This window comes from Pleurodeles waltl, chromosome 8, assembly GCF_031143425.1.
Source record: "Pleurodeles waltl isolate 20211129_DDA chromosome 8, aPleWal1.hap1.20221129, whole genome shotgun sequence".
NCBI classification, from domain to species: Eukaryota; Metazoa; Chordata; class Amphibia; order Caudata; family Salamandridae; genus Pleurodeles; species Pleurodeles waltl.
In genome coordinates this window covers 830,568,606-830,586,356 of record NC_090447.1, presented here as the reverse complement: position 1 = coordinate 830,586,356, position 17,751 = coordinate 830,568,606, and the positions used below count along the sequence as shown (strand labels likewise).

The 17,751-nt window shown below is 40.8% G+C and overlaps 1 protein-coding gene across 1 annotated transcript in view; it reads left to right on the top strand.

Moving 5' to 3' along the window:
* The window catches only part of COL4A1 (collagen type IV alpha 1 chain), a 521,418-nt gene that overhangs the window by 441,910 nt on the left and 61,757 nt on the right, over window positions 1-17,751 (top strand). Inside the window, exons 42-44 of the mRNA XM_069205109.1 lie at window positions 5,222-5,407; window positions 8,302-8,435; window positions 13,227-13,299. Of these exons, the coding sequence (XP_069061210.1) occupies window positions 5,222-5,407; window positions 8,302-8,435; window positions 13,227-13,299 (393 nt within the window). The remainder of the gene's footprint in view (window positions 1-5,221; window positions 5,408-8,301; window positions 8,436-13,226; window positions 13,300-17,751) is intronic.

Genomic DNA, 17,751 nt, shown 5'->3' with positions numbered 1-17,751 from the left:
GCCTTGGAACGCCAAATCTCATTGACGAAAGGTAGTTTTCCGCAGGCAAAAAATGACTTTAACTCCAATATTTTGGCGCTAGACATGTCTAGCGCCAAAATATAAATATGGTGTTAAGTTTCTGCTGAATTACCTTCATGCCGTACCTCGCAGAGCCGCCATGGACTAGATTTTGGTAGCTAAACGTCAATGGACTGGATTACGGCCCACAGTAACTACCACTGGCCTCTATGATTTCCAGTAATCCACTCATCACTTTTGTGTTTTTCTCAATGTGATGTACTAAGTGAAACAGGAAGACCAAGTCTAATTTGCATATGGCTGGTTCTTGTCTGAGATGGCATGATGGGCAAAAATGATGGGCTGGATTACAGTCCAAGTAATGACAGTGGCTGAAATTAATCAAAGCAATTCACTCATCATGTCTTTGTATTTCTTACCTTCCAAGTAGCCACATATTGAGTTAGCTGTAGCTTTCCTATCAGTTCTATGGGAACTTTTGAATGTTTAATTTTGTCAATATTTATGGCAGCAACACAAAAAGATGATGGATGGAGTGCTGAAACTTTTCAAACACTCCCCAAGTCACAGATCTGGGTTAAATCCATTGTTTTTTTTGCTCACTGCGCCAATCAAGTTTGGACCCAGCCATATGCGAACCACTCTTGACCTGCTTCCTATGGGAAAAGTCCAGCACTAACGGTCAGGCCAGGTCTTCCCTGGATTGGGGAAAAAACATCCTGGGAATGGTTTCTTGGTATCGCACCCCATCAGCCAGGCTAGCTTGAATCCAGTGGCACAGTGAGGAAGGAACCCATGTATGGGCATACCCTGGCCAAATAGGGCAACTTTAACAGCACAAAAAGATGAAGGATGGAGTGCTGAAACTTTTCAAATACTCACCCCCAGTCACAGATCTGGGTTAAATCCATTGTTCGTTGGCTCACCATGCCACCCCAGTTTGGACCCAGCCGTATGCAAATTAGTCTTGACCCTACTCCCTATGGGAACAGTTCAGTCCGAACTGCCAGGCTAGGTCTTCCCCCACATCAAAAACACTTTTGGGTATAAATACTGGGTCACTGACCCCCTGAATTCAGATCACTACTGGAATTGTGAAGAACTCTGCTGGAATAAAGAATGCTATGCTGTAAGGATTGCCACTCTGCCTTGTTTGACTGTTCCAAGGAACTGCTTTTCTGCATTGCAGAGCTGCCCTCTGCCTTCTGATCTCTAGGCCTATCTTGGTGAACCAGTGTGGCTCCAAGGGCTTGCTGGCTTGCCCCCATTCTCCTGCAGTCTCAGTAACATTTGAGACTGCCTGCAACTCTCCTGGTGCTGCTGAACGCTACCACTTGTGAGTCCTGCCCTTGCCTGTGGTGCCCCCTTCAGTCCTGGGCCTCAGAAGTGGGTTTCTGCAGCTTTTTCCATATCAACGTTGATGCAGCAAGGACTTTGTGCCAACCAAACTAACATATTGTCCTCTGGCCCCAGAGCGGCAACTGCTCGACGACATTGCCTCAACGGACTGCGCTACTTGATGCAGACAGACATCCCAGCTGAACATCAAAGCAGCACCTGCATCGTAAAGAGGTTCGACACCAAAGTCTTCCTTGACTGCATGGATCGGCGTGGACTCTTCACCTCCATCCACGGGATCGATGACAAAGTGGCACTTCATAACTCTTCGCATCGTGTCTTCAACGTCGTCTCTTGCTCAATCCAAAGTACTTTGAAGTATATTTACATGGAACTGGCGCAACGCAACGCTGCGCCAAAATTGGCAGCGCCGTGCTGCATCAGTTCTGAAATGCAGGAATGCGCCGTATTTACAAAAATATTAAGGCCCCTGTGTTTCCCCTAGTGAATGGCACTAAATCTAACTGCCAACGCCAACACAGGCATCCTTGCACCATACTACAGGGAATGATTGTTTACGTGCAGGAAGGGACACCTTCCTGCACATAAACAATCTACAATGGCGATTTGGCATTTCTATGTGTGCTGCAGAATGCAGCACACCTAGAAGTAGTGAGACATCATTATTGAATGATTGTTAATGTGCAGGAAGGGACTCCAATATACAGTTTTAATACAGAGTAAAATGACATCCAGTATTTCATATAGTCAAGCTTTAAACAAAGGATTGTTCAACATTATGTAAATCAAGTACCCAAATCAAGGATGTATCTATTACAGTCTCTCCACCCCTCTCTATATTCCCAACAAGTATGGTGCAAGATAATTTCAACCAGTATCTCTGTGTCACAATGACTTAGGGCCTATTTAGACCTTGGCGAATGGGTTACTCTGTCACAATGTGACAGTTATTCCGTCTACCGTATTACAGTTTCCATAATGGAATCATAATACAGTGGCTGGGATATCCATCACGTTTGTGACAGAGTAATCCCATCCTGGAAATCAGGCCCTTATTCATGTTTGGCAATCACAAGTAATAACAAAGTTCTTTGTACTTCCACTGGATGTTTTTGGCATCTAAGTAACATTTCAAGTTAAAGGTATTTGGCTATTTTCTCACTAGACAAATTATCATTGGCTTGAGATGGAGCCCAACCACACCTTCTTCAAAAACTCGGAGAATACATCTTTGGAAAAGAGGGAGGTAAATAACTTCTAAAACTCCTATAGCAGTGTATCTAAACTCCTTAAGGAGACTCAAGGCTCCAGATCACCTCTAACTAATAGCTTTGCAAGGTCAGTGATCAACCCTCTGTCAGGATTATCCAAGTCTAGAGGAGACGTAGTCTTACGAGTGATTAAGCTGTTGACAGCTAGTGTTCTTCTATCAGAACTTTGGTGCTCATAATCACTTTACACAGAAAAAGTCCTGATGGAGATATCTACCATGTTGAAGGGTTTAGCTGGCTGATTGTTTGACATAGTTATACTTGGATATATAGCAAACTTCTTCAACAAGAGGAACATCTTATAATTTTTAGAAATTCAATTAAGAAACTTCACATTGCCCACTGATGTTTGACTTAAGCCAATGTTACTGCTTTTTGCAATGTTCCTGTTTCGTTCCTCGGAGCTGTGTGGTACACCAGAACAAACACCGCACATGCAAACATATATTTTGGAACATTAACATCACTGGGTGAACCAACCATGAAATTTACTTTCTGTTCAATTTATCAGTGATGTCTCTTATGACTTCATTGCATCACATTCTTCTGATTAGCCTCTTTGGACACGCCCAATGTAGCTGAAATTCTTCTCACTATTTGATTTCAGAAGAAATGCCTGCGTCGTCAGCATGTATCAATCTAACATCCCATTTCTACTTTTTGTATTTTGTCATTTACACAAAATTGCACTTGAAATATCAGAAAATTTGCCATGCTGATGCAGCTGAAGTACAGTAACCCATTTTGATTTGACTGTTAAAGTTGGCTTGGGGGATTCAATCTACAGTAGAATGTTGTTGGTTGGGTTAATGTGTTGGTGTGTAGCACAGTGTATGCATAGTAATATTAAATTACATCTTTTGATCCTGTTTGGTAAATAGATGATATGTGCAAGATGACTTTAGAGTGTAGACATCTGTTACCCCTCCACTAAAAACCATGACTTGCATGCCAGAGTCTCCATGAGTCTGGGTTATTATCTTTGAGAAAGTAGTTGCTACAGATCCAATATTGTAACACTGACCTATTTTCCCACTGATGTTCACTGTCCTCAGGATTGTACTGGCATTAATTATCATGATGACACTTCAGTAACCAATGAAGAACTGTTTGCTTGGGCTACTTATTCAGTTCGTAATTGGTCACAGTGGCTGTGAATGCCATGTAATGATAGGGCAACAGCTATGGAAGATGAAGGGGATCTTCAGCACAAAAGGATGAGGCAATCTAGGGCAACCACTATGGCTGAGGAAGGGATCTTAAGCACAAAACGATGAGGCAGATCCATGCACTAAGTAATGGATAGCGTTGCATTTTCATCTGTGAACTAGTGCAACATTTATCACTTCTATATAATCCAAAGGTTTAACCATGGCATGTGAAGGTTTACCAAATTCTGTGTTTTCACAACTAATGTAGAAGTTAACTTTGTGCTAAGTCTGCGTTCCACAAAATGTACAGTCTAGAAGCTTACATAAAGTTTTAGGTTGTAAACACACAACATTAGAAATGAAACTATCATTTAATCATGTTAAAGGACATAAAAACACTGACTAAAATGGCAATCAGTGTTATCAAATGATAAGAAGTACCATTTTATCAATTGAGGCAAGCAATGCTTACCTCAAAACCTAAGATCTGTTGCCAGCTGAGCTTCATCCCATGCGATTTTTCCAAAATAGCAAAACGTGCATTCACACAATATTTCAGCACCCCAATTTGGTCAATTTGTTTGTACTTGCCTATGTACTGGGTGCTTGGTCTCTGGAGTTCACAGGCTTTCGCTTACATTTATCAGCCTTTGTGAATCGAAAGGGTTTCCACTTATGTTCCTTTACTGAACATTACACTTACCTACTCCTAATATGTAACACCCACATTTGTTCTTAGATTCCAACAAGGTTGTTGAGGTCAAACCCCAGCTAGAGCTATCATCCTGAGTCCTGTTTTGACCTTCCAAAGGATCCAAATGTAGAAGGCATCTTTACACTGAAGCCTATAGTGGGTTTCTTGCCATTTGCTCAACCACATTATGCCACCCAAATGCAAGCATGTGGCTTTAGACTTGCAGCGTAAATCTCTGACTGTATACAGGTGAAATGTTATTTGCCAAACATTAGTGAGTCCAGACGACCTCACATACATGTGGGTATTCACCTACTTGGCTGGCACCTTTGCACTTCAGCACCTACATTCTACTCAGTGGAGCAGGTTTACTCATATGTGATAGTACACCTTAGTGGAGGAAAATTATGTGTAAACAAACAATTTACGATAGTGAAATCACATTATATGAATATAGAATATAGATACGCACTTATAAATGGAAGTAAATGCCCACATAAATTCAACTTAAAGGTGAAAATACCTTTGACAGTCTGTCCAGAATGTTTATAATTGATTTCTAAGTCATATTTTCAAGAATTAGTAGAGTAGTTGTCTATTTACAGACAGATAGATTGTGAGATCGTGGGATAGATAGTCGATAGACACTGAAAAACTCTATATTGCTTAATGTTTTTTCAGGGAAATGCATAGCGTTGTGAAAATGATGCATTTTTTATTCATAGGTTTCAAAGGAGACAGTGGTGTCCCAGGATTCCCAGGAATAAGTGGACTCCCTGGCAGCAAAGGGGATAAAGGACTTTCTGGTGCTCAAGGTCCTGAGGGCCGACAAGGATTTCCTGGACTGCCCGGCTCGGCGATAGAGGGACCGAAAGGAGCAAGAGGACCACAGGGTCAACCAGGACTTGCAGGTACATGTGGTAATGTGAGGTGTTCTGTAGTAAATTTAGGAAAGAATCCCCAGTGTACCTGGGGTGTGGCAGTATTCTGGGAAGAACCTACATTCTATCACCTGTTATGTGGCGGCTTTATATTCTGCTGAATTGATTAACATGGTGTGAATGCCTCTGGGTACTCTAGTATTTCTAACCATAATATGATCAGATGGTGCTCATCCAACTCTGCTCATTTACAATGCTTTTACAAATTTTAAAGGTCACTGAGTGTGATGTAGAGATTTAAAAAAGGAACATGCATGCAGAGATTGTTACAATAGTTATGGAATCACCCGGGGCCTGTTTCACAAAGGTAAACTTACGTGTTTGTGTAAGTTTCCACTCTTTCAGTATTCACAAAACTGTATTTTAATAGTAAGTTTATGAGTGTGGAGACTTTATGGTCGGACGGGGAACTCTTCACATAAAAAGATGGGACATGCCTATCTTTTTATGTGAACAGTTCTCCAACCCGACTGCAGAGTCTCCACACTTGTATTCTTACTATTAAAATGCATTTTTTTTTATGAATGAAAGTGTATGTTTAACTTTGTGAATCAGGCCTACTGGATGTAGTTGCAGGTGAGACCGTGTAAACATTTTGACCTTCTATTGTTATCAGTTGATGATGTTTGAGACTTGAATTTTTGTCTTCCTATGGGGTAATATTCAGAGATCTTTTGAAGAACACGAGTGCTGTTCCATTAGCCAGTTATCCCATTCAAGGTTTACCCTGTCTCACAAATACATAGGCCTTAATTACAGATTAACCTCTAATGCTAATTACCAGATATATGGGAATATTCAGAATGTGCTTGAAGTTGGCAACAGTCCTCACTATTAAATTTTGCATAAGCAGACGAGTTTTACCTCCACCAGTTAGATGCTCTGCTTAGAAGGACTATCTGTATTTGCATTGCAGCCAGGTATGGATGCATGATTTCAGACCATCAGTTGGTAGAAGTGGCACCGGTTCCTGGATTAGTCTCAGTCCTCGAAGGAGTCACAAACCTCTTTTGTTTTTTTAAGGCTACAGATGACCTCACTGTTAATATTACTCTCCTTTGTCACAGGAATCGGCACCCCCCCATAATAACTGAGATCCATCAACTCCTTCAACATCTTCGGTCAAAGACCAGACGATATTGCTTTACCCTTTGTTGGCATGATAGAGATTTAGCCGCTCCTACTGCATTATCTGATTATTTATAGTATAACTTTCCAGTTCCTCAGTAAATGTTGCTATGTATTCATTGACAATTAGCATCTATGTTCTCTGATATCTGTGCTCCTAGAACAAACTTAAATCTTCAGTCTGCCCTTTATAAGTAAAATAAATATTAAGATATCTAAAGCTAAAATACACCCTCAGATACTAGAGGAATAGCTAGCTTAGTATCAATTAAGTTAACCAGGTTAATTGTGGGGGGGGGGGGCAGCCTTCAATTACATGTCATCCTTTCAAAATTGTTCATTGTTGTGTAAGCTACTAGTGTAAGCCAGTTATTTATCCTCACTCTGAAGACTGGGACTGATGATAATGGTTTTTTATTGCAACTTCAGCAGCTCTCAAAATTAATTGAGGGAATACACAACTAAAACCCTGATAATATAATAATATTAGGTATTATATCATCATGGTTCTGGGTCTTACGGAAACTAAAGAGTTAATCTATTAGTGCAGTGGGACAAAATTAAAATGAAATCCTGAGTCACATAATAACAATTCTTCTTTAAAAATTGAGTAACACTATCAAAATATTTTAACCAGTTTCATAATCGTTTGAGGCAATGAGTCCTTACAACGAACATCAGTTGCTGTTTGAATCATGCAAATACTTGCTGTTAACAAAAATAGTTTCAACAAGAGACACCATTCATTTAAAAGATGGGGGCATTAACACCAAATATGTAAAAAATGTCCCTTATGAACCATGCATAAACAGCAGTTACCTGTCATAGTTTTGTAGAGATGCCAGCCTTAAATAAACTCAAAGTTAACACATACATTTTAAATTATGAAACCTATGATGGGACTTTTGTTTTAGAGGATAATAAATATTCTTGTGGATTAAGTTTGTCATAGCTTTCATTTATATAAAATGCATATGATGATGGTTGAAGCTGTACGGTATCTAGGATTATATGATACCATGCACAAATTGTGCTAGGCTGCGCTTATATATACTTAATAATTAATATTACTGGAAAAGTCTACGGATCAGTCAATTAAAAAGTCAGACCTGGGATTTGAAGCCTGATGTTTGTAAGGACACTCAATACTGACTTAAATGAGCCATTTTACAGAGCACTGGGGAGTATCTCTGGACCTAAGTCAAAATATAACAATGTTTACTATGGCTCCTAAGGATTTGCTCTTTGTCCAAATTCCAATCTAATCTGTCCCTGCTTCGAGGTGCGAGGTAAAGAATACACAGCCCTAAACAAAGAACACAGCGAAAGATCTAGCCAACCCATAAATCTTGCAGGAAATACTTAATATCTATGTATGTGTGAGAGCAGGGATAAATTTGGCTGGAATAATTTAGAATATACTTGGGGGTGATTAACTGAGTCATTTGGAATGAACCCATTGGAAAGCTCACTTCAAACCAAAGGGTATATGTTTCATTTCATTTGATTATACCCAAATACTACCCGACGCTCTAATCAAAACCAAGATAATTATAGACAGACACAACCACTTTTCCTAAATAGTAAATCATATGCAGGGGTGTACCTTTTCTGTGTTGTAATCTGATCTCATACATTTGCTCATCCATGTTCAGAGTACATATCTCAAAAATGATGTTCTTTAAAAAATATAGTAGTCATAGATTCCTATAATCACATTTTGATCTACTTTTCAGGTCCACCTGGTCAGGAGGGACCGCCTGGTCCTGCTGGAATACACGGATCCAAAGGAGATAAAGGTGACTCTGGGTGGCCTGGGACACCTGGCTATCCAGGAATTAAAGGAGAAAAAGGATATCAAGGATTTACTGTGAGTTTGTTACAAAAATACACAAGTATCCAACTTGTGCAGATAAACGTGCAATCATTTATTTGTTTAAGTGTGCAGAGCTGTAATATTTATATTGTCTATTAATGGATATAGGTAGATAATAGAGAAGTTATGCCAAAGCAATTATGATCTTTCTGAAAATGGTCCATTACCCTTCATTTGATCTTCTCACCTAACCTAACTACTATCCTACTGTGGATACACCTTGACTCAGTAAGCTATATCAACACACCCATCTGTTAACCACTCTACTAAATCAAATCTCCTAAGACACTAGACACCAATCAATGAGTGTATGCCCTGACATGGATATGAAATATCCATGTTCATTTTATAGGGTGACTCCCTGACTATCTCCAATGAAGGATTACTGACCATGCTTGTTTTCCTCAAATGAACTGCTGACTTTCACACAGTCATACAAAATACCCTTTTAGGATGAACATGAAAGATATCAATGTTTTAGGAACACTAGTTCAAACTTTTAAGTAATCCAATTTTCATGCTCCTTTAAGATTTGTGTCTATAATGAGGCAGTGCAGCCTGTATGTCACTTTCCTGCGACTTCCCTACCGATGGCCTAACAAAACAAATGTACTTTTAATTAGAATTCCACAGGAAGATATATCTGACATGGAGAACTCTACAAGACATCTGGAGAACTGAATAGGGAAAAGGACCAAACAAAAATAATTTTGCTATGCCATAGCTCATACCACACTCTGCGCTCCCTTCTCCCCTATTCTTTATAAACACCAAGATCCAGATTCCCAAATCTTAAACTATGAGTAGGCATGTCTTACTTGAAGCTTAGATGTGACTGACCAATTCATTTTCGAAAGGGAATCATGTGAACTCTTGGTTTTATGAGTGTGCATGTCTGCTCCTGTTACAAACTCACCACAAATGCTGTATGAATCAGGCCCTGGGAAGATGCATAGATGTCCAGGGAAATTGAAGCTGGCCATGCATACTCTTCCACTTCCGCCCTTGTCCTCAGGCCACACAATCCACATGAATTAGTTTTGTAGCTTTGTGCATGTGCAAAGGATACAATTTTGTTTTTCTACCAATCTATTTTATTTGACCTACAGAGAACTCATTGAGCTACAAATCCATGAAATCTAGGTTCATCTCTTCCCTTTCCAACTCGGGAACACACATTTTAGGAGTTGTGCCGGCAAAACACTATTGAATATCCAGTAACTTAATAGTTTGTTTCCATGAATTTTGCTTAACTATCCCCTCAACTGTTTCTACCCTCTCCTAACATTAAACATGGTACTTTGGAGAGGCTCCTATGCCAGGTTTTATGCCTTAACATAAATAACACCAGATCCAAAATTGTAGGCATAGGTTGCTTTTCATCAGACCTAAGAACAATGAAGGTGTGCAAAAGGGGGACATGTTCTCATAGCCCTTCTTTTCAGTTAGACTGTGTCATTTCATTACAAAACATTTAACTGAAATAGCATTTCCAAAACACTTTGTTGAAAACAATTCCAATGAAAAACTATGGTGTTAGAATACCTTTTATACAAGTGACGATACCAACATTTCAGTAAAGAGATTTTGGTTGAAAACATATTAATTATGAATCAGTACTGATTTTCACTGGTACTTACCTCCCCTGTTTGAAAATACTTATTGCATATTTTTCTATTTTTTTTATTAGAAACGCCCAATTATGATACTACCCTAAATCATAAAGCTAATTTAGCCATTTTCTCTTTATGACATAGAGGGGCATTCTGACCCTGGCGGGCCGCCAAATGGCCGCTCCGCGGTCAGAAGACCGCAGAGGCCATTCTGACTTTCCCGCTGGGCCGGCGGGCGCCCGCCAAAGGACCGCCCGCCGGCCCAGCGGGAAAGGCCCTGCAACAATGAAGCCGGCTCCGAATGGAGCCGGCGGAGTTCCAGGGGTGTGACGGGTGCAGTTGCACCTGTCGCGATTTTCACTGTCTGCAATGCAGACAGTGAAAATCTCCCTGGGGCCCTGTTAGGGGGCCCCTGCACTGCCCATGCCAGCGGCATGGGCAGTGCAGGGGCCCCCAGGGGCCCCACGACACCCATTCCCGCCATCCTGGTTCTGGCGGTGAAAACCGCCAGAAACAGGCTGGCGGGAAGGGGGTCGGAATCCCCATGGCGGCGCTGCAAGCAGCGCCACCATGGAGGATTCTCCCAGCCGGGGGTAATCCGGCGGGAAACCGCCGGACCCGGCTGGGCGACCGCGACTTCACAGCCGCGGTCGGAATACACAAGGAAGCACCGCCAGCCTGTTGGCGGTGCTTCCGTGGTCATCGACCCTGGCGGTTGACGACCGCCAGGGTCAGAATGACCCCCATAGTACCTAATGTTAACCTTGATCCTACCTCTAACCTACCACTATACTACAGTGTTTAATAATTCAATATACATTCAAAATTACTAATACCTGACACACAAGCCATTGTTATAGCTATAAGTGCCTGGAATAGTTTGAATTGTCACACTTGCAGGAGTGAGATGGTAAATAGTTGGGCTGGTGCTGTCTTTGACAGCACTGGCAGGGACAGTTTGCGGTGCAAACTGCAGTGGCCTCTAACAAGGGCCCTGGCACTTTCTTACAAAGTAAGCAATGCCTGAGACTCACACATTTATTTGTGATTAAAAGTCTACTGTCCTTTGGTGTGCCTTTGGTTCCTTTCCCTTAGTAAATCCTTAGCAAATACTATTCACAACTCATATCCAAGCTTCTCGGATGCATTTTAGATGCATCTTTCATCTACTCTGGTTTTCCTGATTTAGAGACTGTGCACTTGAGTTCCTAGATTGCTCAAACCTGAAAGCATAATACCACTTTAGTCCAAGCTTGAGACACAGCCATTGGCCTCTTTATGTTCAAATCTCTTCATGTTATTCAGAAAACTAAATATAATTCAACTTTGCACAAGCTATTTGCACTATCCTTTTTACCATCTTGGCCCATCTCAATAAGTAGTCATGGTTGTCTAGCACTTGAAATCAGTATAAGGGCGGCTAGAACCTTTTCTGCAAAATCTGTGAAACAGAATCCAGTTTCTTTTGTGCTTCAAAAACAATCCACATTCCGAACTTATCTCGAATCTGGAGCATTTGTTTATGAACATATATGGAAATATCAGCACTTTGGGGACACTGATGTACTTTTCTCTTTTGTGAAGGACTCTCATCAAACACTCTGAAGTCACTGTGCTGCAATACAAATACACATAATTGCATACTCTATCAACCCTAGTCACTACAATAATACAGAACTACTCCTGAAACCCCGACCTCTGTGATAAATCAACCATTCAATGTGTACTCTACTCTTGAAACTGTTATTCGGAAACTCTGAGCCTGATTTAGAGTTTGGCAGAGGTGGTTACTCCGTCACAAATGTGACAGATATCCTGTCCAATGTATTAGGATCCCATTATAGCCTAAGGAAATTGTAATATGGTAGTGGGATACCTGTCACGTTTTTGATGGAGTAATCCATCTGCCAAGCTCTAGATCAGGCCCTCTGTTCCTTAGTAGGAGCAGTCAGAACATTGAATTGAACTGAATTAAATTGACTATGACAACTGGATTCTTCTTGCTACTTCGACCCACCTATTATATGACTACAGTTCATCCAGCTGGCACAGAGAATTTTCTGGTATTGCCGTGCCTGATGTCTATGCTCTAATGGTCCGTTTCTGTGAAAATTCCCAAAGTTCATATTTCCACTTTTCTGCTAATTCAGCATTCTCGGTGACTGTTGCCAAATTGTGGAATGTCCTGCCAGTTCAGGTACATAAACAGTTTATTTAAACTTAAAAGCAGTGCCAAGAAACCTTGTTAGTGACTGATGCACTGTTGCACTTAATAAGTAAAGTACACATAAACATAAACAATTGCCAGAGCCCGTAGGGTCTCAGACCCCTCCCCCCGATTAACATGCACTGCATTCTGCCTTTGGCTATTCATATTGTTAAAACCTTTTAGGTGGATTAAATGACTGAAATAACAAAATGTTCATCTACTAGGCAAAACAATAACACACATAAAATCATGCTGGAATAAGATGTTGCAAAGTGAGAAACAGTGGTGAATGCCACCAGATTCCACAATTCCATTATTGGTTAACTAAGGAAACTGTGTGTCCAACCCTATTTACTTTAGAAGTCTACATTATTTTTGCTTTCTTTTGATAGGTCGAGTAGATATGTATTCTTCATTGTCTTGGTGTGAACAATTCTTTGAGATTTCACAAATGCAACCAATCCACCAATCCAAAAACAGATAATGTTTAGGTGTTGCATCATTAGTATTCATTTGAATCTTGTCCTGCTCAGTGGACCTATTTTTCTAATTTGTAACCTGTGTATTCGTGGTACAAATTGCATAGCACTGGTAAATAATCAACTGGTTTTTACCCTAAAGTAGAAGCAGCTGGACTTTGACTAGTAAAAATGACTGGTAAGTTCCTATTGCAGGGGAGCTGTTTGGTGCTTTACATCCTGTTAGCTGGTGTTTGCCATTCAATTTGGGTGATTTATTACATAATAAGTGAACTTAATGCATAAATGACCAAGGCAAACAACAGTTACAAAAAGCCAATTGTATGGCTTAAATTTAAATATAAATTGGCTGCAGCAAAGGGATTCCAGTATTGGCTCAACAATTAATGATGGTGAGAGTAAAGTGGTGAGATGACTCAGCAAAGCTCTTTTTTTACTTTGGGTCTCTATACTGACTACTTTTATGTGTTATTTTTGTTCAAAGGGTGAACCTGGAACACCAGGAAATGCTGGACAGAAAGGAGATGCAGGCCCCCCGGGTGTTCCAGGATTTGAAGGTAGGGTAATGATATGTGAAGTGGCCTTTCATATTTTGCATGCAGACAATTGTTCCGAGAAGTTCTTTGGTATGTCACCTCAGATGAACATATTTCTGCAAAAAACTATTTGGTTTTTAAGAATTAAATGAAATAATAGGTGGCCTAGTAGTTAACGGTCTGATCCTGCTACCACAATACCTGGGCTCTAATAACCACTGTAGAATTTGACAAACAATCTTGCGGTTAAAGGCCAATGATCTCCTGTTCCTGGACCTTAATTCATAGATTTGTATAATATAAATGTGTGCATTGTAGTATAATGCGTAGTATACTGTCCTATTTTTCCACAGATTACTGAATTACCACTTTATGTAGCTACTCTGCTGTTAGTGTCGATATGTAAGTTCTTCTGGTAGAGAGACTTCATAAATAATACCCCAAAAGGCTGGTGTCATGCAGAAATCCGGCTCTTTGCTATACCTCTAAGGATGAGATCACAAGTTAAGTGGTAATTTTGTTTTGGCCAAAATCTTGCTCTTCCATAAGAGCTTAATCATTAAAGGAGGGTTAGAAAATAATAAGAGTTCCTTCTAAACCCACTAACTGGCTTGACAATGTGGGAAAACATGTGGAAACATGCAGTATTTTACAGCCTGTGTGTTAGTCCCAATTTTATACCAAATACTTAGATTTGCATGGTAGCAACAGGGTCGACATGGAAATGGTAATTCTGTGTACAGATTTATAACCCCACTATTACTGTGCTCTCCCCGGCATGCACTAAGCCTTTACACTTCCTACATACTCATGGGTTGTGTCAGCAGCAATACTGTCAAAGCCTATAAGAAAATATAAGCTTGATTATTTAGATAATTTTTGATGTGCTTACTTTTGTGTCTCACAAGTAATTGTCTGCCATTTCCTTGAGGACCAAATGGTTTCTGGAACGTTAATACTGTACAACCTTGATCTAACTGTCACCATCAAAGGTTGATTGATTTAGAGCTCAACAGAAGGATTTTTACATTTTAGAAAAAGTGTAATTTCATATCCCCCCTTTAATGATTGTAGAAGATGCAATATTTTTAGGGCAATCTGACTTTCCTAAGATGGTGGCTCCATGGATGGACACCCAGAATCATGCTCCCGTAGATCCAAGCACAGCTTTGTTCAGACCATGATCACACCACACTTTGCCTGTGTGTTAGTTTTCTTTGCTTTCATTCTTTCTAGCTTCTATTTTATCATTTTTCGCTTTGGACTTTCCTGCCTCACATTGGAAGAGACATCTTTCTTTGGTATTTCATGTTTTCTTTTTATCTTTGTTAACTTGACTCACTGTCTCTTGTTGATATCCCCTCATTATAATGAAACCCCAAAAAGTTGAGCATTAGCCTAATGACAATCTGTTTTGAAGAATTGTTGTACAGCTAAAACACATTTTCCATGAAAAAAAAAAGTTTTGTGGAACAAAATGTACCCGTCCCATGTTGGAATCCCAAGTTGGCTAGCAAATTGATAGCAGTGAGTACAAAGATACTCACAATATAGTAAGTTGGAGGTGGTGTGTAAATTATAAATCTAAGTTATAACTATATCTTTAGGATTTATAATGTTTTTGTAGTTTAAGTTTGGTTTGTATAGAAAGAATAAATAAAGTTTCCCTAACTATAGCTAGTCTTTAACCCTTGGTTTAACCTTTATTTTTTTCATTGAATTTTAATGTTTTTGAAATTGTAGAGTGGAGAGTAGCTGAGGGGAGTGTCATGAGGTGGACTGTGATAGAGTACAGTGGAGTAGTGTCCTAAAGTGAAGTGTCATACAGTGGAGTGTTGTAGAATGGAGTAGAGTGGAGTAATGTAGAGTGGAATGGCATAGAGTGAAGAGGCATAGGGTGGTGTGTGATAGCATACAGTGGAGTGGTGTGGAGTGGTGTACAGTGGAATACTGTAGAGTGGATTAGCATAGATTTATGTAGAGTGGAATGGTGTAGAGTGGAATAGTGTAGATTGGAGTGGCGTAGAGTGGATTGACGTATGGTAGAGTGGCATAGAGTGGAGTAGTAAAGAGTTGAAGTAAAGAGTTAAAGTAGAGAGTAAAGAGTTGAATAGAGTAGAGTGGAGGGGCATAGAGTGGAATACCATAACATTTAGTGGTGTTGAGTGAGGTATATTTGAGTAGTGTTTAGTGGAATAGCATAGAGTTGAGTGATGTAGAATAGAGTGGCATATAGTACAGTGGTGTGGAGTAGGGTGGTGTAGAGTTGAATAGCATAGATTAGAGTGGTATACAGTAGAGTAGAATAGTGTAAAGTGAAATTGCATAGAGTGTAGTAGCATAGAGTGGAGCGGCACACAGGGTGGTGGTGTAGAGTGTTGTGGCGTAGAGTGGAATAGCATTGAGTGGAGTTATGTATAGAGGAGTGGCATAGAGTAGATTAGTATAGAGTGTAGTATAGAGTGCAGTGGTGTAGACTAGATCATACAGTGGAGTGATGTAGAGTGGTGTAGAGTTGAGTCGCATAGAGTGGAAAACCATAGAGTGGAGTGGTGTAGAGTGGAGTGGTGTACAGTACTGTTGTGTAGAGTGGGGTGGTGTAGAATTGAATATCGTAGAGAGGAGTGTCATAGAGTAAAATAGCATAGAATGAGGTGGTATAGAGTGTAGTGACATAGAGTAGAGTGGCACACAGCGAAGTGCCGTAGAGTGTTGTGGCATACAATGGACTAGTTTAGAGTGGCGTGGCATAGACTTGAATAGGGTAGAGTGAAGTGTCATAGAGAGGCGTGGCATATACTACAGTGGTGTAGAGCTGGGTGCCATAGAGTGGAACTTCATAGAGTGGAGTGGTGTGCAGTGGAGTGGCTTAGATTGAAATAGTGTAAAATAGAGTGGAGTGGCTTAAATTTAAGTGATGTAGAATAGAGTGGTGTAGAGTGAAGTGGCATAATGTGGAGTGGTGTAGAGTGGAATGACATAGAATGGAGTGGCATAGAGTGGAATGTACACAGTGGAGGGATATTGAGTGGAGTGGCATAGAGTGGAATACCGTAGAATGAAGTGGAGTAGAGCAACATATAGTGAAGTGGTGGCCTAGATTCCATTGGTGTAAAGTGGAGTGACGTACAGTAGAATGGCATAGAGTGAAGTGATCTAGAGTCAAATAGGGTAGGGTGGGGTGGCGTAGAGTGGATTGGTGTAAAGGTAAGTGGCATAGAGTTTAGTGGTGTAGCGTGAAATGGCATATAGTGGTATAGAGTAGAGTGACATAATGTGGAGTGGTGCAGAGTAGAGTGGGGTAAATTGGAGTTGCATAGAATGGAGTGGTGTACAATGAAATAACATACAGTGGAGTGCCGTGGTGTGGAGTCGAGTGGAAGAATGTAGAATGGAATTGTGTAGAGTGACCTGTAGGGGAGTGGCAAAGAGTTTAATAGCATAGAGTGGAGTGGTGTAGAGTGCAGTAGCATATTGTGGATTGGCATAGACTGGAGTGACATACAGTGAAGTGGCATGGAGTGGAGTGGCATAGAGTGGAAAAGCATAGAGTGGAGTGCTTTAGAGTGGAGTGGTACAAAGTAGAGTGGCATAGAGTGGACTGGGTAGACTGCAGTAGGGAAAAATGGATTAGCATAGACAGGAGTGTCGTAGAGTTGAGTGGTGTGGAGTGGTGTAGAGTAAAGTTGCATAGAGTGGAGTGTCATAGAGTAGAGTAGCATAGAATGTCATGGTGTAAAGGGTCATTGTGTACTGCGTAGTGTGGTAGAGTAGAGTGCCATACACTGCTGTGGTGTACAGTGGATAGTAGACAGTTGAATGGCATGTGATACACTATAGTGGCATGGAGTGGCGTAGAGTGGACTGGAGTATTGTACAGTGTGTTAGAGTAGAGTGGCATAGAGTGTTGTACAGTGGAGTGGCATTCAGTGGTGTAGAATGTGTGGCATGAAGTGGAGTAGTGTTGTACGGTGGAGTATATTGCATTACTGTGCCATAGAGTGAAGTAAAGTGGCATTGAGTGGCATAGAGTGAGTTGAATATAGTGTTGTAGAGCCGAGTAGAGTACCATAGAGTGGAGTAGACTGTCAGACAGTGGCATACAGTGAAGTACAGCTTTATAGAGTTGTGGAGCGTAGAGTGTTGTCAAGTGGACTAAACTGCAATACAGTGGCTTAAAGTGGAGCAGCAGAGGGTGGAGTGGCATGTTGTATAATGTAGTGGTGTGTAATGGAGTTGAGTGGCATGTCGTGGAGTGAAGGCATGCGTCATAGTGTGGAGTTGCGTGGAGTTTCTTAGAGTGGAGTGGAGTGTCATTGAGTGGAGTGGTGTATTGTAGAATGGAGTGGCATGCCATAGAGTTGAGTGAGGTGTCGTAGAATCTAGTGGCTTGCCGTAGTGTAGAGTAGAGTGGCATTCAGTGAAGGGGCATGCAGTGGAGTAGAGTGCTGTGGAGTGGCGTAGAGTGTAGGG